At 50.5% G+C, this 19,794-nt stretch overlaps 1 protein-coding gene across 1 annotated transcript; it reads left to right on the top strand.

Annotated features, from left to right (window-relative positions):
• Positions 1 to 6,638: 6,638 nt before the first annotated feature.
• On the top strand, positions 6,639 to 18,992 carry LSG1 (large 60S subunit nuclear export GTPase 1). The gene is made up of 14 exons (XM_087740581.1): positions 6,639 to 6,759; positions 6,842 to 6,959; positions 7,198 to 7,318; positions 7,911 to 7,997; positions 8,852 to 8,938; positions 11,066 to 11,126; positions 11,836 to 12,012; positions 13,287 to 13,712; positions 14,017 to 14,118; positions 14,945 to 15,090; positions 15,392 to 15,513; positions 16,157 to 16,236; positions 16,905 to 17,078; positions 18,435 to 18,992. Exons 1-14 carry the CDS (start codon positions 6,679 to 6,681, stop codon positions 18,612 to 18,614), a joined length of 1,962 nt encoding a protein of 653 aa, XP_087596707.1. The 5' UTR covers positions 6,639 to 6,678; the 3' UTR covers positions 18,615 to 18,992.
• Positions 18,993 to 19,794: the final 802 nt, after the last annotated feature.

The following is a 19,794-nucleotide window of genomic DNA, read 5'->3' as shown; positions in this document are numbered from 1 at the left end:
CCTGGCTCGCACCCCCAGCCCCACACCTGCCCCGTGTTCAGCTGCAAGGCCAAGAGCAGCCCTGGCTGCTCCTCTGAGACGTGGGCACGGCAGCCTCTCCGTGGGAGCAGGACTTGCCTTGCCAAAGCCCTGCTTGCCTCCGGCTGTGGGCAGAGGAGCCTGTCCTGGGTCGTGGGCTGGTGGCTCTGCAGGCAGGCGTTTGCTCCGGGTGGGATGGAGGGGGCAAGAAGCCCCCCACGCCTGCCTGCGACACTGCCTCCGGGGGGGGGGGGGGGGGGGCTGGTGCTGGTGCACAGACACTTGTGATAATTACTCGCACAGAGCTGTTTGCAGAGCCATTCTAGGCCAGTGCCTCTGTCACCCCCATTAAAGTAACCCATGTTAGGAATGAAGACCTTAAATTTTCACGGCACGGCTTGCACAGGCTGCCAAGCCCCATGTCTCTCTGACAGCCCTTGGACATACCTGTCTGCAGACCCCAGCAGCATGTAAGGTGAGGAGGAGCTCCGACCCCCTTGCCCTCCCACCACCTCCCCAGCCCCCAAGTCAGCAGCACTTCCCTTTCGGCGTTGCCTTCTGGGGGCAGAGGTTTCCTTCTCAGCCTCTCAGAGACTGGCTGGGGGCTCCAGGCGGTGACTGGGGAGCAGCAGCACCCCAGCACAGCTGCCTCCAGGCCGGCTGGAAGTGCAGCTGCAGGGAAGGTATCTTGTGGTTACAGCTCTGCTCGAGGATAGAAACTGTCTCGGCTCAGTTCCTCGCCATGCTTGCTCACCAGTTGGTGTGCCAGAGACCATTGCAGCCTTCCTTGCTTCATCAATGGGCCCAACTAGCTTCAGGACCGTCTCTTTCCTGCCGTGCAGCGGCTGCTTCAGTTCTGGGCATGGAGAACCACCACATGCTTCGGCAACAGAAGAGCACGTTGCAAATCGTGGTGGCCTGTGATGGCAATTCCCAAATGAGATGCTGACCCCTCCTAGTTCTGTGCTGGGCTGAGGAGCTGTGCCACAGTGTTTGGATGAAGTCTGGCAGCAGGCAGCAGCCCAGTTAAGCTTGGGGCACCTGCCCTAAGCGTGGGACTATTCCTGTGACATTGGATGTCTGTATTTCACTGCCAGGAGGAGAAGCTGAGGCACAAGGAGAGGGGAGCCTGCCCTGCAGGGCCAGCGCATGCTGCCTGGTTCCCAGTGAGCATGAAGCTCCCTCCCCGCCTGCGAGGCCGGCAGCACGGTGCTGTGTAGGACATGCACGCTGGGGGCTTATCTGCACAGCTCTGTAGCCTGGGGCAAGCACAGGAGCCTGCCCTCTATTTATGCAATACCCCAGCAGCTACCGAGCATCACCTGCCTGCGTGCGCCCGCCTGGAGAGCTTTTGCGAGGCGTGGGAAAGTCTGTAAGATACCATCTCTCCCCTGTGGCCCAGCCTGCCCTGCGCCGGCAGCGTGGCGAGTGCTGCACTTGGCCCTTGGCAGACCCCCCTCCCTGCCCCACTCCGTCCTCCTCCTCCCCTGGCTGCTCTGGTCTGTGCTGGAGCCTGTGGTTGCACCCCACCACGAGCCTGTGGGGCTGGCTGGGCGCAGGCAGGCGGGCAGCTGCCCACCGCCTCCGTTGGAGGGGGATGCCAGGCTGCCCGTGCTGGCTGCCCTGCCGCGGCGTGGGGAGATGCCGGGGCCTGCCTGACGGGAGAGCGTAAAACCCTGCAGGGAGCAGCCCCGCTTCGGGGATGGCTTTTGTGCCCAGCAGCTGGAACTGGAGCTGACGTGGATCTCTGGTTGGGGAGAGTAGCAGGAAAAAGGTGCCGGGAAAAGTTGATATGACAAGACCAACATAATTCATGGGAATGTATTGATTTTGTCAGCATATGAAAACATCTCAGGCTTTGTCCTCTCAGATAGCAACGGAGCTTGTCGTGCCGCAGCAGCCGAAGTGACACAGTCAAAGCGAAACATTTCAAACTGGCATTTCAGTATTTTCCAAAACAAAGTGTTTCAGAGGCTCTGTCACCATGCTAAACGTTGAAGTTTCGACTCTTTGTTCCAAACCAGGACAAAGGAAACGCTGAACTGTCAGGATTTTCCACAAAATGGAAAGGCTGAGTGGCACCTGGGCCCCATGGGCCATCCATGGGGGCAGGCGGGGTGCAGATGGCTGCCTGCTGCCGGGAGCTGGGGCAGCCTGAGATGAGTCGGCAGGGCAGGAGACAGCATCTCCAGCTCAGGGAGAAGGGTCCTTAATGGATGCCTCATGCCGCCCCTGCTGCCCTCCTGCCTCTCCGAAGGGGAGCAGCACCCCATCCTGCTGGCAGCCTGCCCTGGCGGGGCTCCAGGGCTCAGCGCTGGGGGCATGGGCAATGCTGGGCCAGTGTGAGGACCGCGGGGGGTCCACGCAGCGACGGTCCTGGATCCCCCTGGGTGCACCAAGGGCAATGCCGCTGCAGCTCAGGGTGCTGCAGCCTGGGGGCAGCCCCAGGGCTGGGGCTGTGCTGCTTGGCGGGGCCGTGGCGGTGGCGGCACACCTCCACCGCGGTTGTTTTTCAGTCACCGAGGGCGGCACACCCCGTTTCCTGCACAGGCGGCCCCAGCGCTTCCTGCACCTGCAGCTATAATTAGAAGGGCAGCCGGTGACCAGGGGTGCAGAGCCCTCCCTCAGGGGTCACGGCACCCTCAGGGGGGCTCGCTGGGCCGGTGGGACTGTGCCGGGCACCCATCCTCCCACCATGCTGCCAGCCAAGGGGTGCGGATGTGGTGTTGGGGCGGCATCCTCTGCTTGACGCCCCGTCCTGGGGGCTGCCACCATGGGTCCATCCCTGCCCATGTGGAGGGGGAGCCGGTGCAGGCAGCGGTGAGCAGCGGGGACGAGCCAGCACACCGGGAGCTGGAGAAATCCCCTGCCTGCTTCCTGCCCGGCGCTTTGCGCCTTCAAAGATGCAGGCAGCTCTCTCTAATTAACCTTCCCCCACCCTGCCAGGTGGGGAAGCGATTTTTATCTTCATAGGGCTGGTGGAAGAAGCAGAGTTTAAAAAACTCGCCCAAGGGCCCCGGCAGGGTCGGTGCCTTCTCAGGGCTCGGCCTCGGCCAGGCAGCCCTGCTTCAGAGCCTCCCCGGGGTGCTGCTCTTTCTAGAGGGGACTGAGACCTTCACCAAAAGATGGGGGAGCTTGCAGAGCGGGCTCCCCCTGTTCCTACAGTGCCAGCATGCCTCTGAGTACGGCTGTAAAGAAGGGGGTTCAAGCAGCTGCAGTTGTGCACAGAGCAAAATTGTCTTGGTGTTCTTGCAGGGGTGCTTTGTGGGGGGTTTCTTAATGGGTCTGCTTGTCAGGCTGAGGCTGGCAGTACCGCTGAATCGAGCATTGTGAGCCTACATGAATAATGAATAGCCGTCACATGAATATTTTAGAGACACAGTCCCGAGATCTCCCAGTGCTGCCTTAGAGGAAAATGGAGGAAAAGTTGTCCAGAAAGAACAATGTTTCCTTTAGGCAAAAATGCACTGGTGTCATTGGCTTTTGAAAAAGAGCTGCTGCTGCTGCTAAGTAATTCTCAGGATTTGCATCAAAAACTGGAGCAGTTGTTTGGCTCCAAGGCAGAAGAAGTTGGGAGGGAAGCCAGCCCTTTTGACACAAGTCGACGATTACAGCGCGCTAGAAGGACAGCAGATTTTACTTCATCTATGCAATGGTTTTGTGAGAAGTCCCAAAGCCATGGCCACCCTCCAAAGAGCCGGCAGCGCCGGGCACTCAGTTAACGTACTTCAAAGGAGCGTTGAGAGGTTTGGTGATGCACAGGGGGTGCTTGCTCTCCCAGGACAGCACTGCGCTCCAGCCTGAGCACTGCTGTCAAAAAGCTGAGTTGTAAAAACAAGGCCCAGCAGCGAAAATAATGTTCATTTTGCATGCTGTGGTAGCTGCTGCATCATATGGGAGCGGGCTGCAAATCAACAGGTTTATTGGACTTCGCAGCAGCATGCCCCTCTCCTCCACGCTCTCCTTGGTTGTCTGCGCTCTTGGCATGCACACACAGGTGCCAAGCCGCCTCTCTACAGCTCTTGTGACAGCATCTCTTCCTTGGTGGCCCTTTTCACTGCGTGCGATTAATCCACACATAAATGTCTTCTAGGAGAAGCAGGTTGTCGTGTTTAGGTAAAACCAGAAGCAGCCTATCTTGCTCGGGTAGGCACAGCAGAGCAATAGGAGTGGGATGAGAAAAATTGCAATTAGAAATAGGCAATTAAGACTCTAGCTGAGACTCTGATGTCTCTGTCACTGGGATCACACATTCTGTATCTCCTTCAGCATTGCTCTGCTCAAAGTGATCCTCACTGTGCTTCTGGCATCAGCAGACAGAAATAATTCCTTAGTGTTTATGAAGCCCCCAGAAATGTATCTGTTGCAAGAATGAGGGCAATTTGGGCATTTCTTCAGCAGCTCCCACAAAGGTGGCAGAAAATGTCTGCAGTGACTGTCCCTGGAGCGCTTCAGTCTGGAAATGGGGAAAGGTGTGGGGAAAAAAGAGCAACGTGTGGGAAAAACATCCCAATCAAAATGCACAGATCTTTGCTCTTCAGGTTACCCTCAAACCTCACCGCCCCCAGGATGCACAGAGGGTTGTGGGCGGTGGAGCAAACCTGAGCCTCCTTTTCCCACCGCGCCAGCACTTCTGCCCGTCCCCGAGCGCCTCCGTTTCCAGTTCGTGCCACCAGCCGCGGCTGCCCATGTCCCATGGAGGTCCATCGAGCTCTGCGCTCCATACCGGTGGCTGTATCGCCAGCCAAGGACCCTGGCGGTGCCGAGGCCACGCTGCCGGGGCTGTGCCGATGGGATTATTAAAGCGTTTTGCCCCTGGTTGGGCAGCCTGGGAATGGCATTGCGCGTGCCTTGGCTGCGGGGTTAGAAGTGCTGCCAGACCCAAGGCGTGGGGAAAGGCCGGGCTGGTTGGCTGCTCTGGTTGATGATTATGCAGTGTAGAAGGAAGGTAACTTTTAACTGAAGTATAAAAGAAATACAAAAATGAGTGCTTATATTTCTGCCTTGGTGCCCACATAAAGAACTGAGATGTTTTTATTAAAGATGACTTGATTAAAAATGAATTTACTAAATCGCTGCGTGCTGTCTGCAGCCCACCAGCCTTCCACTGAAGAGCCTTGTGCAAATGAAAAGGTGAACACTGAGTCCCCTTTCATCTGTCTTATTTGCCTTTAGGAAGCAAAGGAGGGGCTGGGCCAGGCTGGCGGTGGTGGCAGAGCCTGGGATGAGCATGGCAATGGTTCAGACGTACTTGGGAAATTTATGCCGTACGGTTGCTGTCTTTGAAAAGAAGAAGAAAGGAAGAACTGCGTCTGCCTAACGAGTATTTATCATGGGGAGGCACCACGTAGTGCTGAGTGTGAGAAAAGACCCCTGTTTGCACGCTGCCGTGCTGCTGGTGGCCAGCACCTGAAGTTAGGCTTTGCCTGCCTGGGTAGGCAGCGCCTGTGTTTGCCAGGGATTAGCCAGGTTATTCTCCGATTACAACCGATACACATTGCAGAGTTATAGTCAAAAATGTCTGGCCTTCACCCAACACCCATAAAGGAGAAATGGTTCATAAATCAGTTCACTGTGCAAGAACAGGTCGAGTTGTTTATTAATTTAACCTTCTTTCCCATCTTGACCCGGACCGGCCGCAACGGCTGCTGCCGAAACCCGTTTGATGGTTCCCCGTCTGGGTGGGCAGCGTTCTCCGTCCTGCAGAGATGCCCAGGCTCTGGCTGGATTTCGGCAGCCGCCTCGCGGCACACCTTCCACCTCCGCATCCAGGATCCCTCTCTGTCACCGTCGTTCCTCGTATGCACCGTTGGCTGCCTTGGGGTGATGGAGACCGGGGACGGGGATCCTGTGTTGGGCTGGGTGAGGGCACAGGGGCAACCTCTGTCCCGCCGGCTGCCGGGACAGGGTTTCGCACGCCTCGCTGCCGGCGTCCTTCGCTTCCCGGAGATAGCATCTGCGCCAGGCCGAACCGGCGAGCGAAACCGGCCCCCGCGGCCGCCGGCGCTGCCGCGGGCTCTCTGGGGCGCGCAGCCCGGCCCGGTGCCCCTCGGCCAGGGCCTCCTGCGGCAGCGCGGGCCTCGGGGCCTGCTGTTCAGACGCGCCCCGGGCTCCGTTAGTGCCGCGCGTTAATGGCGGGGCTGGGGGCTGCTGGGGGAGGCGGCGGCTAGAGCTGGGCTCGGGGAGGGAGAGCGGGAGTCCGTGCCGAGAGCCGTGGGGGCGGATGGATGGATGCATGGACGGACGGACGGACGGAGGACGGACGGGCAGGGCGGCGAGGGGACGGATGGACAGATGTGGGGATGGGCAGATGGACAGGCAGGGCAGCGTGTGGACGGACGGAGGGTGCGGGTGGACAGACGGACAGGCAGCGCAGCGTTGGGGACGGGTGCCGGACGGACGGTCCGTGCCGCACGGAGCGATGGGGAGGCAGCCCGGGCACGGGCGGCCCGGGGGGCGGCCCCGGGGGCGGTCAACGGGGGCGGCCCCGGGGGGCGGCGGTGCCGGTGCCGTGGCGCCGCCCGGCGGCGGGCGCGGGGAGCGCGGGGCCGCCCCGGAACCCGGCTGCTCGGAACTCTGCTCCGCGGCGACGGAGGAACCCGGGCGGCGGGGCCGCGGACGCGGGGCGGCCGCCCCCGCCCCTTCCGGCTCGGCGGCGGCATGGGGAAGAAGCGGGGCGCGGGGCTGGGCCGCTGCCTGCAGCGGCAGCGCGGCCTGGAGCGCCGCGGCGCCTCCTCATGGGTAGGGCGGCGGGGCCGGGGCGGCGCGGGCGCGGCGGGGGGCCGGGGCGGCCCGGGCTGACGGCGGCGTCTTGTCCCGGCAGCTGCACGCCAGCGAGGTGGGCGGCGAGCGCGGCCCGGAGCTGCGGTCGGCGCCGGAGCAGAGCCCGCTGGAGGAGTTCCTGGCCACGGCCGAGCTGGCCGGCACCCGCTTCGTGGCCGGTGAGGGGCCGGGACGGGGGCTGGGCTGCGGCGGGGGGCCAGGACGGGTTCTGGGATGGGGCAGTGGGAGTAGGTCTGGGGCTGGCACTGGGCTTGGCTGGGCGGGGGACAGGGGATGGGGTCCTGAGCCGGGGCTGGGGGTCAGCAGGGACGGGGTGGGGCGGCAGGGGCCAGCGGGGCTGGGGACAGCAGGGCTGGGGACAGCTGGCTTTGGGCGACTGTCTCGTCCTTCCTGCAGAGCGGCTGAACATCCAGATCGTGTCTGCCCAGAGCCGCACTGGCCTGCTCACTGCCCAGGAGGCCCAGCGTGTCCGGCAGCTGCATGAGGAGAACCGGCAGCTCCTGCGCATCCCGCGGAGGTGAGTCCTGCAGGGCCGGGCCTGGATCTCCCTCTGCTCAGTGGGCTCAGCCCCTCTGTGACTGCAAGCCTGGGGACAGCCCTCTGCTTTGTCGATACCCTGTTGTCAGGGAAGCCGCTACCTCGCCTGCGTGAGCCTGCTGTAACCCACCGCACAGCTGCCTGCCTGCCATGCCGGTGCTGCCAGCCCCAGCCCATCTGTCCTGATGGTGCGGGTTTCCTGCTCAAAGCCTGGCACTGCTGGAGCTGGTGCATCCAGGCCACTTCATAAGCCTTTCCAGAGCACTGTGTGTGGTGGACAGAGAGAGATGAATCCCACATCTTAAATGCCCTACAAACTTTAGCTTGAAAAAACAGCTTTGTGAGATCTGGTGTGCATAGCATAGTGTGCTCTCAGCTAGTGGAGTTCAGAAGGAACAAGGAAAAAAGGTGTACTTAAAGCTGTTGAAAACAGGTGCATGCACGTCTGAACTGTAACCATCTTAGTGTAGCCAAATGTGTGGTGCCTGCGTTCTCTATGGATGTGTATTGAAGTAATGTAACCAGTCTAACTGCTACTTCTGACCACTCACTCCAAAATGTGCTTGTTACAGGCCAAATTGGGATAGGACAACCAGTGCAGAGGACTTGAAGCAAGCCGAGAGGGAGAGCTTTCTCGAATGGAGGCGACAGCTTGCCCAGTGAGTATGCCACTTGTGTCTGGGTGAGTAGCTGGTGGCATCTGGAGACACAGGCAGCAGTGGGTGCTGGAGCAATAAAATTAATGTCTCGTCAGTAGCTCCCTGTACTTGTTCTGGAAGGCTGGACATCCCAGCCTAGACACATCTTTGTGGTGAGCTCTGCAAAGCTCTTGTGTGTGCGTGTTCTTGTACTGTTTACAGTTAAAATTCTTCAGGATGGGGTGTGATGTTCTTTTGCCTGTGAAGTGGAGGAGAGGTGAATGTGTCTTCTGAGAGCAACAGTGCTGATCTGAATAGAGTGCAGTGCTGCCAGCCTGCGTACAGCAGCTTGGGCTGGTCTGGCGCTGCATCTGCTGGCCTGGAGAGTTAGGAGTTATCTGCTCACACCCCGTGAACCCGCGTTTGCCCTAAATAAAGTCATTCAGGCGGTGGTAACAGCAAGCCAAGGGTTGTATAGAGCCATTTCAGGTACCATCCCCAAATTCGTTATTTTTTCCAGGTGGTACTTGATGGAGTAATAACTGCTGGCATTTGGGATAACTTCTCTGGTTTATTATTGTCGCTCTGAAATTTCACGGGCAGACTTTTGATGAGTTTTTGCTCTTTCCATCATTTGCCGCTTCTCCATTGGCATGATCAGGAGCCATTGTGTCACTGCTGAACCGCTGCTACTGACACCAGTTTATCTGGGCGCTTGATCTATTTGCACAACTAGCAGAAATAGTACCTACTATATGGGTCTGATTTGATAGCTCTCTCTGAAACTAAAGCCTCCTGGATCTAAGGAAGAACTGGTGGTGTGCTTATTGCCTGACATGGGCCAAATATGACATCACTTTTCTGTTTTGCTTTAGCCTTGAGGAAGAAAAAAAGTTAATTCTAACCCCGTTTGAACGAAACTTGGAATTTTGGCGTCAGCTTTGGAGAGTCATTGAAAGAAGGTAAAGTATATCACTATCTGCTTTTTAAAAGCAACATTTAATGTGTTTTCCTGAATTGAAGCTTCTGAGTCAACCTTCAAGTGTCTCAGCACAGGAAAAACAAGTACAGTTAGTAAAGTTTTATTATCAGCACTGAAGTGAATTTTGTTTTGAAGTGATAAAACGTGACGTGAGGAAGGGCAGCTGCTTAGTGGTGCACGCTAGCTCTCAGCACTGCGATTCTGCCGGCGGATCGCTGCCAGTCTCTGATGATTCTTCAGGTGCTGCTGCTCTTGGCTGCTTCCAGTAACTCTGTCTGGGAGGCCTCTTTTGAGAATGTGTCTTTGAGGTCTTTTGCCAGGATTAACCCTTTCCTCTCTTTCTCAACCACACAGCTGCAGCCTGACGTTCAGGGGCAGGAGGCAAGGGAGATCAACTAAATAACGTTGGGAAAGAAAGAGCCTCTTGGTCCTTGGCCTCTTGCCATGCAGAGAAATTGCAGCAGTGCACAAAAGACAACAGCCTGTCATATCACAGAAATAGCTTTGTTTGCTCTGCTGAGCTGTAACACAATAGGAGTGCTATCTGCTGCGTTAATCTAACTGGGGCATTTAATTTCACTACTAATTAAGTTTGAGATCATCTCGTCTGATTTTCCTAAAATTGAAAAATACTTCACCAGTGAGGTCATGGTGAGCTGGTCCTTTCACAGAAGTGGCTTTGTACTGGGTGCTGCTGGGCCCTTGGCCGGGAGAGAGCTGGGTTGGGAGCATCCACTATAGGGTATCATGATGTGCAGTGTGAGTCTATTGTGTGTTTTGAGGTGGCTGGAATGTGTTATTAATGCCTTTCTGCTCTTGTTGGAGCTTTTTATTTCGTGTAGAGTGAGGGTGCTGTCTCAGAATCAAACAGTAAAAGTTGTCCAGTCCCTTACCTTGCCAGATAATTTGATCCATTGTCAGCCTTTTCTTGTGTTTGCTTCAAACTAGTTCCCAGCGGTGTGATTCAGTAACTTCTCTGTATTCCATCTCAGTACCACGGTGTCAGCTTTCTCTTGTATTGATCTTTGAATTTCTGTAACTGTTCAGTACCTCTTTGTACCCATGCAGCTTATTAAATTACTCCCTTGGGTGGTGTATTGAGATTTTTTTTTTGTATGTAAGTAACTGCCTAGTGAGGCTTGAAGTTCTTCCATTCAGCCCATGGTGTCCTGAAGCTGTCCCGAGTTAACAGAAATCCCTGTCAAACAAATAGAATCAGCACGTGGCAACCAGTATTTTAAATTACCTGCCTGGAGAAGTTCTAGTGGAAGAGGCTGTAGTTAAATTTTCCTCCTCCTTTTGAAAAAAGGAGCATGGATGCCTCTGGTATCTCAAGCCAGTGCATTTAATTTGTGCGTAGAACTGATGAGTCTTGCTCATATATGTGGTGGCAACCTGGTGTCTGGATTTGGAAGATGTTTCCTAAAAGCATGCTTGCAAGACCTTGCTTGCATGGGGGAGCAACGCGTTTTACTGGAGTCTAAGACTACTTTTTCACGCTTCTATGCTTTTTGTGACAAGAAGAGCACAAAGAAAATTCTGAAAATGCCTAATAGCAAATGCTTAGAACCTACAGGTCATTCGTGGGAGACTTTGTACATCTTCCTCCATGCAAAGGGGACAACAATGTTCCCAAATATCTCTCTGGGTAGGAAAACGACCTCTTCTTCCTCTCTGTAGCCACCCTGCCGCAGTTTGGAGATGAGACTAGGCAGAAATGAAGTTGTGTTATCACAGTTTTTAGTAACATTTTAAAGGATAGAATACCACTACTCTGGTTCTTGCCTGCTGAGCATTTCTGAAGGGTAGGTGGATTGGCACAACTCACGTGCTTCCTTTCCCCTTGCCGGCTGTACAGGAGAACTAGCCAAGCAAGGCAGCAATAGTGTGCAGTAGTACTGGCTTGTAGCGTAAGCATGGCTCTGTTGGGGCATGTGGGATGCTGAGATGCTTTGTAAACCCAGTAAAGGTACTTAGTAGGATAATACAGTTAAAACCATTAAAATTCTAAGCAAAACCTAAAAGCGAGTAATGTTCTGTGCCTTGCTGCTTTCTTTGAGGCAGGGTAAGAAAGAGTACTTTATGGGGCTTTGTTTTATTTTTGCAGTGATATTGTAGTCCAGATAGTAGATGCTAGAAACCCCCTTCTGTTTAGATGCCAAGATCTGGTAAGTAAACCACTTTCTTGAATGTTGTCTTCCTTTTATTTCTTAGAGTTTATATTTTTTGTTTAATACATTCAGCCACCTTAAAGCTGTTCTGCTGTTGTGCCTAATTGGATATGTTATTTATGCACGTATTCTGGCATCAAATTATTTTTCTTCAGTGTTTTTTGATATTTCACAGAGAGTGTTGTGGATTTAGAGGCAGTTCTGCAGATGTTATATTGCAGATACTGTGTTGCTCGTCATTACCCACTAGAAGTGTCTGCATTTAAAGGAATTGTTCTGTTTAAAAGCACAGTGGAATAAAAATGGATGATGATTACTGCGCTGAAAGCAAAGGATCAAGAATTATTGAAGTGACAACTTTCTCATGATGGACTGTAGAACATTGTGCATCAATGAGATACAAAATTGCTCGAATAGTTGATCTTAGGAGTTCCTGCTGTGAGGTGCTGACTATTATCTTCTTGTAGCTCTAAGCAGACAAGGTGTTTGCACCCATGGCTGGAAACAACCTGTACTGCGGTAGTTGCATGCTCCAATTTGTTCTTGTAGCTGCTAAACACCAGTTCCATCTAGCCCAGGGTATGGTAAGCTTAGCTACACTCGCGTGGAGCTGGATGGGGTAACTTGTTTGCTGCTCTTATATCACCTTGGGGGGAGGAGGAGTCCAAACCAGCGTACGAACTGATCCTTCTCTTGTTTTCTTCAGGAAAGTTACGTTAAGGAAGTCAGCAATGACAAGGAGAACATGATCCTGATAAACAAAGCAGATTTGCTGAGTGAGGAGCAGCGGGCTGCTTGGGCACAGTTCTTTGAGAAAGAGGGCGTTAAGGTGGTGTTCTGGTCAGCCTTGGCAGAGTGCAAACGGCTATCCGGAGAAGCAAAGGTACTGTAGGTGACCAGTTCCAACTGGATATGTGCTGGCTGCCTCTGATAACTTGCTTTGTAGTTATGCTTGTGATATACCTGGGCACCTTTCTAGGAAAGGCACGGTCTTTGTCTCGAGGAAGGATTATTCTAAGGACCTGTGCGGCTATAAAACAGCATTTTAATGATTGATTCAGAGACAAAAGCGAGGAGAGTAAAATGGTGAACAAAGTGGTATGCTGTTCGGTCGCTGTTCATGGTACTTGCAATTTCTCTTTCAAGGTTAATGATATGATAAATAATACTGAATACTGTAAATTTGTTCCTTGAGACTACTGATGAATAGATACAGAAACAGCCCTTGTAGATCTGCGTGCAAACTTCACTCATTGACAGAATTGGAATCCTCTCCACAAGGGATGCTATGAGGGACATGGTTATATGTACAGAGGATTTTTCTCTCCGGGGAGGGGAGGTGTTTCTTAGAGAACCTCAAGTACCCGAGAGTCTTTCGTTGCCCAGTGGAGCAAACTGTGCTGCTGTCAAGTTATGTGTTATCAATAGATGCCACTTTCAGGTTCTACTGGGTTCATCGGTTATACTCGTTGCTGTTCAGCTATGGAATATCCCCCATCTCCTTCCAAAAATACCTAGTCTGTTCAGTTGGTTTACAGTCCTTGGATGAAATGTTTGTATGGATTGATTAAAAGCGAGACTAAAAGTGTTAGTTCTGTTTTCTTTTTTGGAAAGAAAGGTCAAAATACTGTTGTTATGAAAAGGTCTTTCTTTTTGAATGTGAACTGTTTGCAGGGAAGAAATGGAAAGAGTTGGACTGAAAACAAGACAGCTTGAGATTATTTTAATGAAATATTTAGACCTGAAACAAAATGGCATTGTGTTCTGAACACTTTGAAAAAGTTACATTCATTCCTCTTACTAGGAACACTTGGTAATTTAAAAAAAAAAGTATTTGCTGGGCACTGCTGCTGCTGTGTGTAAGGATGCTGTGGGTGTGCACGCATTCAGAGTTGTGCTTCTGGATAGAAACCTCTAACAACTTCCCAATGAAGCTAACAGTCCCTCTTGGAATAGTTTTGTCATTCTCCTAAAATGAGCTAGCTGTTTCCACATCCTACTTAAGACCCCTGAAAAACCTGTATGATGTAAGCAGTGAATTGTCAGTCCTTGGGATCTGGCTGATGAAAACACAGCTGACTGCACTGCAGCAACTGCGGTCAACAGCAAGACATAGTGTTGTCTTTACATTTCACCTCTGCAATACTGTTCACACAGGAACTAGACACTGCAGATGTACCAGAGGACCCGAGTGACTCTGAGGATGAAAGCTCCAGTCAAGAAGAAGACGACACAGCACAAGATAGCGCAGAAAGCACGTCCACAGGCAATGCTTTGCAAACTGTAAACCAAGTTCTGGTTAGTGATGATGACAGTAGTGATGAATATGAAGACTGCGAAGATGATGAAGAGGAGGCATGGCAAACCTGTTCTGAAGATGAAGGCGGGGACAAAGTAAATGCTGTTGCCCCAGAGAGGATGGAAAGCAGGAGCGATAGTGCTGCAGTGCAGCATGTAGTGCGGGAGCAGAACAGGAACGTCAGGAACTTCAGCCATCTGGTACAGAGAAATGAGCTGCTGGAGATATTCAAAACCATGCACAATGGGCCAAGGGTGAAGGATGGGGAAGTAAATGTTGGGCTGGTGAGTTGGACTTTGTGCTTAAATGGAACTTGCTTCATCTAAATTTTAATTCCATATGCCTTCAGTGGGAAAAATTCATCCTGTAGCCTTACTTCCTGTATGGGTAAAAAAAACTAGCAAGCACAAATCACTGAGGGTTTTTTGTAAAGATTAATTCTAAAGTTCCCGGAGCTAGTGTTCCCCACTGCTTGCCTTAATTTTTTTTTTAGTACATTTTATTAAAGTACTGTGTCAGAGCTCTGTCAGTCTTCTGGCATCGCCCTGCCTGATATCACTGTTACCATTCCACTTCTTTATCATCTAGGTGGGCTACCCTAATGTTGGCAAAAGTTCGACCATCAACACAATCCTTGGAAATAAGAAGGTGTCAGTGTCTGCTACACCAGGCCGTACGAAACACTTTCAGGTATTGCTAACAAAGAGCATTGATCTTTTTACTTTTTTTTTTTTCCCAGTAGAAGAGAGCTTCATTATGAACTAGTTGTAACCAAGTGGACTCACAGCGAACTCTGTTTTTCAACCTGAACTCTGCCCAGCAGAGTTTAGGTTGGAGAGGGGTGGGCTTGATGTATATAATTTTGGAACTATAGCTCTTGCTTCCAAACTCTTGCTACAGTTTGAGAGTCTGAGAGCTGCTGTGCAGTGGGAGATATTTTCCGTCTCCTGATTTTATTTAAGTAACTTGGCCCTTCTTTTTTCAACACCAGTCACGAGGAGAGAACCTCTGAAAACTGAGCGCTTCTCTGAATAGCTTAAGGTTAAGCTTTCAAACCATTCTTTTTGTCTGCAGTCATTGCTGTGAATAAGTGTAATTATGCCGCCATTTTTGTATTGATCAAGCTCTTAATTTTGAGGTAGCAACGGCAGTGCTGTAATGAGCATTGTGGGATTTGTACTTTTGCAATCTCCTACCTGTTTCAAAAGGTCCAACACAGTTAAAGGTTTCTGGAGTTCCTTTCTCCTCTCCTGTCAGATTGGAGAGCTGAAGATCTTGCTGCCCCCATCTGGACACCTTATTTATGAACCTTGGAAGCGCTGCTGTCTTCCACATCAGATTTCCTTCATTCATTGGCTGGGGCCAGCAGGGCAGATGTCTGTGTTAGTACAATTTCTGCTTATTCTCATATGCATTCTTGTTCCATCTATGCATTTGATTTTTTTGTTGTTGTTGTTCCTTTTTTCTCCATGGACCCTGACTTTCCTTGGTGAACTCATCGTTATTTATTGTGTAGACCCTGTATGTGGAGCCTGGCCTGTGCCTATGTGATTGCCCTGGTCTGGTGATGCCATCTTTCATCTCTACCAAGGCAGAAATGATTTGTTCTGGAATTCTGCCTATAGACCAGATGCGGGACCATGTCCCACCCATTTCTCTAATATCCTTTCCATGGGGTTTGTGAGAGTATCTGCAAGCACTGGACCTGCAGTATGCAATGTAGCATGTTCCAGCCTTGCTAGGGGCACACGTGCTCATGCGTTGAGGGCAGTGGGGACAAACGTTGGATGTGTTGGTCTTTCCCCATCTCGTTTCAAGTTTGTCGTCTTGTCACACTTGCATCATTTTTTCTGGTTTGCAACAAAATCCAAAAGTCATTCTTAATGTGTGCTCTTGGAGTGACTAGGGCAAGATTACTTGTGTAGCTGAAAATCACCAGGTGGTTTCCTTCACTAGCTTACATTTGCCAGCATATCCCACGAAACATTTTGGAAGCAACCTATGGAATAAATATCATAAGGCCAAGGGAAGATGAGGATCCAGATCGAAAGCCATCAGCTGAAGAGCTGCTAACAGCATATGGATGTGAGTGATGATCCCTTTAAAACCCATCCCCTACTCTGTGTGCATGGTCCTGAACAAGCCTTAGGAGAACTTTTTAAAGTTAGGCCCAACTCAGGTTTGTCATGCATTGACCCTCCCCATTAGGACTTGCCCTCCTCTCAGGCAGGGCCTTTGTTAACAGCTGATCTCATGTGTTTGTTGCAGTGGTGCTTTGTCAGTTTTGTCCAACAGATGTAGTGATTGTGTTGAGGATGTTGGTGAAATGCCCTGCCAATCTGTGTAGTGTGGTGCTCTCACCCTTTTAGATACCTTCCATCAACTGTCTCTTGAATTAAACCTTCACTGCATTCGTCAAAGTCTATCTCCCTTGTCTGATTCTCTGATGCAGTTAACCTTCTCCAGCCTTAAAACAAAAAGAAAAAAACAGCAGGTTTTCTGGTGATAGGGAGATGTCAGCTCTTATCATTCCTTTCAGGTCAGGATCCGTGTGTAGTACCTCTACAGTCAGCAATGTTCCTGTTTTTCCCCTGCTTTCCCCAACAGAAGCCTCTTTCTAAGGGAGTTTTTTTGAGAAGGGATACAAATGTGCAGTTAGGCAGCAGAGAAGAATGTATGAATTCTCTTGTTGTACTGACACAGAATGTACTTTGGATTTGTCTTGCAGGTATGAGAGGCTTTATGACAGCTCATGGACAGCCAGACCAGCCGAGATCAGCTCGATATGTGTTAAAAGACTATGTCAGTGTAAGTGCTTCCTACATCTGGGTTTTCTTTCCTGCTGGGAGGTGAACTGAAGGTTTCACTGGAGCAGGAAAGAGCACAATAAAGTGAATTCTATTTCTCTGCATAAAATCAGCATATATTAAAATACTCTTTAATTTGGGCTATTTTTATGTTTAAAAGGAATAAATGAAATTTCTCCTGCTGCTTACTCTTAAAAAGATGATTGCTTAAAAAATAAGGTGCTAGCTAAGTAAACTATCATATCTCTAAAATAGGCAGGAAATATTCAGGAAACAAACCCATTTTGTATAGTTGGATCAGTATTTGGCACTAAGGACTGCAGTTATGAGTGTTGTAATACTGCATGCTGCTACAGCCCCTCTCAGCAACTTATTGTTGAATATTTCTTAATAGGATCCTCCAGTACTCCTGAGAGTTCTGCACTGTATTGTTTGCAGCTGGATGTTGCAGCTGGAAATGGTGCTTTGAAGTAGGGGTAGAATAGTGCTTTGACTTGGAAGTCAAGCCAGTTGTTGCCTGGTAGGAGAAATAAATTGTACTGATAGTTAGTCTGCCAGTGTCAGCCCCTGGACTTCCCGGGCCCTTCTTAGATTTGGACTTGGTTTCTTTCCTCTCTGGGTCTCTCTCTGAGTTTTTTTGGTAATAACTGTATCCCATTGCTTTCACAGGGGAAGCTGTTGTATTGCCATCCACCTCCTGGCATTGACCCAAGTGATTTTCAGCACCAGCACCAAGGGTGCCCAGAGAGCAGAACCGTGCAGGCCAGTGGACAGGTGAAGCCTGAGAAGAATACCAAAGCAAAACAAATTGAAAATGTGGTGGACAAAACATTTTTCCACCAGGTAAATTCTGGAGGAGATTTATCCTAGGAGTTTTTACAGCAGCACTGCTGTATCATAGTTACTGGAAAAAATAGCTTTGAGGATGGAGGGGTGCTGGGTTGTTAATGGTGTTAGATGCCATTGGCATCTCCACGTAATTTCTACCCAAGAGCTCTCTGTTCTTTTTATCATCTCCTAAATCACTGGGAATGTGCTAGGTGACTGAAAGATAGCTAATGAGGTGCACATAGTTGATTTTTAAAAGGTCAGCAGGGTGACCCTCATCATTATGGGCCTAACATCAATCTTGAGCAAACAGGAGAGTGGCTGGGAAGAAAGGCAAGGAAGGAGGGTGGTGTGCCACAGCAGCTGGCCAGGAACATGGTTTTGGACTAACAGGCCCTTCACACTAACTTTTCTTGAGATGATTTATTTAGGGGACATAATAAGCTTCTTTAAGACAATTGTTTTAGTACTACATGGTTGTTTTGACTCAGAACCTGAAATCAGATGAAAAGAACACAGAAACATATTTAAAATCTAATTGAGAAATCTCAAAATGAAGTGGAAAGTGGGAATTTCTCTTAACTTACATGCTTCTTGTTAGGTCGCACAGGGATCTCTTTTGCCCCTACGCCACTGAAAAAATTTATTAGTGACTTGTAATGAAGTGTCAGATCCATGGCTGATGAAGTCTGCATACCTGACAAAGATCAAAACAGGGTGTTTAGCAGTGAAGAGGAAGGGCCATAGACAGCGTGATCCGTTCTGCTTGGTTAGCTGGATATGAACAGTATTTGTTTCAGTGCAGCTAAAGATAGTCATGCATTTTGAAAACAAGAACGCAGGCCCTTTTCAAAAAATAGTGAGCTGTTTCAGAAAGCTACGACCTGAAAAGAATTTTTGGGATTACCAGACTCTTCCTCTGGCTGCCCAAAGTGTTGGCACGAGCTGTGAGCCCCGGCAGTGCTACCCACGCTCCAGACTTGAGCAAGTTATTTTGGTCTCTGGCTTTCACAGACGCCAGATTTATTTGTAAAGACAATTTGTTGTGTGCAAAGCAGACTGTGAGAATCAATCCTAGCACCGTAGCTAATGTCTGTCGGAGCTTGGTGTCTCGTCAACGTTCCGCCTCTGCTTGCAGTGGCAGATGCTGAGGACCTGGTGCAGCATGGCATGGCTGCAGACAGAACTGGAGCATGCTGGAAGGCTTTGTCTCAGCTGTGTGGTGTGACCTTTCCTGCAGCTCTGGAGCTGGGGGCTGAGCAGGTCTTGTAGGGTTGGGGCTTGCCTGTGTCTGGTTTTAGTAACATATCACAGTTCCTTGTGGTTAAACATCATCTCATTGGTGACTGGTGATTCTGTCTTCTCTTCCAGGAGAACGTCCGTGCCCTGATGAAAGGGGTCCGGGCAGCAATGGGATACCGGCCCGGCAGCGGCCTTGTGCCTGTGACTACACCCAATCCTGGGAATGTGGTAGGAAAGCCCTGGAAAAAACATGGAAACAGGAACAAGAAGGAGAAAATTCGCAGGATCACTAAGCACCTGGAGGCTTAGCTGTGGCACTGGTATCTGGCCTTGCCAGGGCAGGGACTGCACTGTCCTGCAGGCCTGAACTGAGGGGGGGGGGGGGGAAAGGATAAGTGGGCATCGCTAGCTCACCTGGGAGCTCCGTGCTATGGATTGGCCTGGGCAGGGGATAAGAGTGCACTCTGATAGTTGGAGCTCATCCCTTTTGAGAACAAGAGACCTGGCCGTTCGTGGTATCTGGAAGCCAGCCTAGCTGTTTGACTGCTGCTGAAACCTCCTTTCAATGGGAGCAGATGGAACCATGCGGGAATGTTGTTTCCTTCCATAAAGGATGTATTTTATAGCTGTTGGGATCAAAGCAAGCCCTGTAAAACTGACTAAAATGTTTAAACAGTTGAATCTCAATGAGTGATGTTGCATTTTGAGAAGCTATTGGTCATCTTTTTTTTTTTTTCTTTTTAAGTGCTCGTTTGTTGATTTGACAGAACACTTTAGTGTGTTGAAAAATGAGGTAAAAGGATCTTTATTGCCCTCTTCCTTTTCTGCTATACCAGCCCTATTCTGTAGAATCTGGTACTGAAACCACTCCCTATCTCCCAGCTGAAGGGAGACCAGAGCACAGCACACCGTGCAAGGAAAATCCTGCTTTTATATCCTTCACACTGAGCTGGTATCAGTTGTTTTTCTGTGTGACTTCCCGTTGGTATTTTAAAACATTAGCTCCATGTGACTGGCCAAAAATCTGGTGCTAATTTATCCTTAAATATATTTGAGATGTTACTTCCTATATGGCATCATGTTCTGCCTCACTGATCTGTTAGGCATTGACCTAGTTGCAGAAGTGTCATAAAGGCAGATTTTAATGCATATGTTAATACTTGACACTAAAAAGACTGAACTTACTTGGGGTCAGACTTAAGTGAAATTTACTCCTTGGTTGCCCTGCTGAGAAAATGTTTGTGCGCTTGGCCAGTGCTCTTCATTCCTAGTCCAGCGCAGGGAGTAATGATAGGACTGGAAAGGCTCGCAAAGACAAACTGTGCTTTGTTTTTAGGTCGTGAACCAGAGTAACAGATGATGCTGGTCTCTGATGCTAAAAAAAGGGATTGCTGTCTTGTAATTTGTACTTCTCAAGCCTTAAGTGTGGATGGAGAGATTAAACCAACTGCTGAGCAAAGCCACAGCAGATGTGGGGTGTGCAACCAAG

The sequence above is a fragment of the Nipponia nippon genome, unplaced genomic scaffold, assembly GCF_047370975.1.
Source record: "Nipponia nippon isolate SJK-2023a ecotype South Korea unplaced genomic scaffold, ASM4737097v1 scaffold_7, whole genome shotgun sequence".
NCBI classification, from domain to species: domain Eukaryota; kingdom Metazoa; phylum Chordata; class Aves; order Pelecaniformes; family Threskiornithidae; genus Nipponia; species Nipponia nippon.
This window is presented reverse-complemented; position numbering and strand designations above follow the sequence as displayed.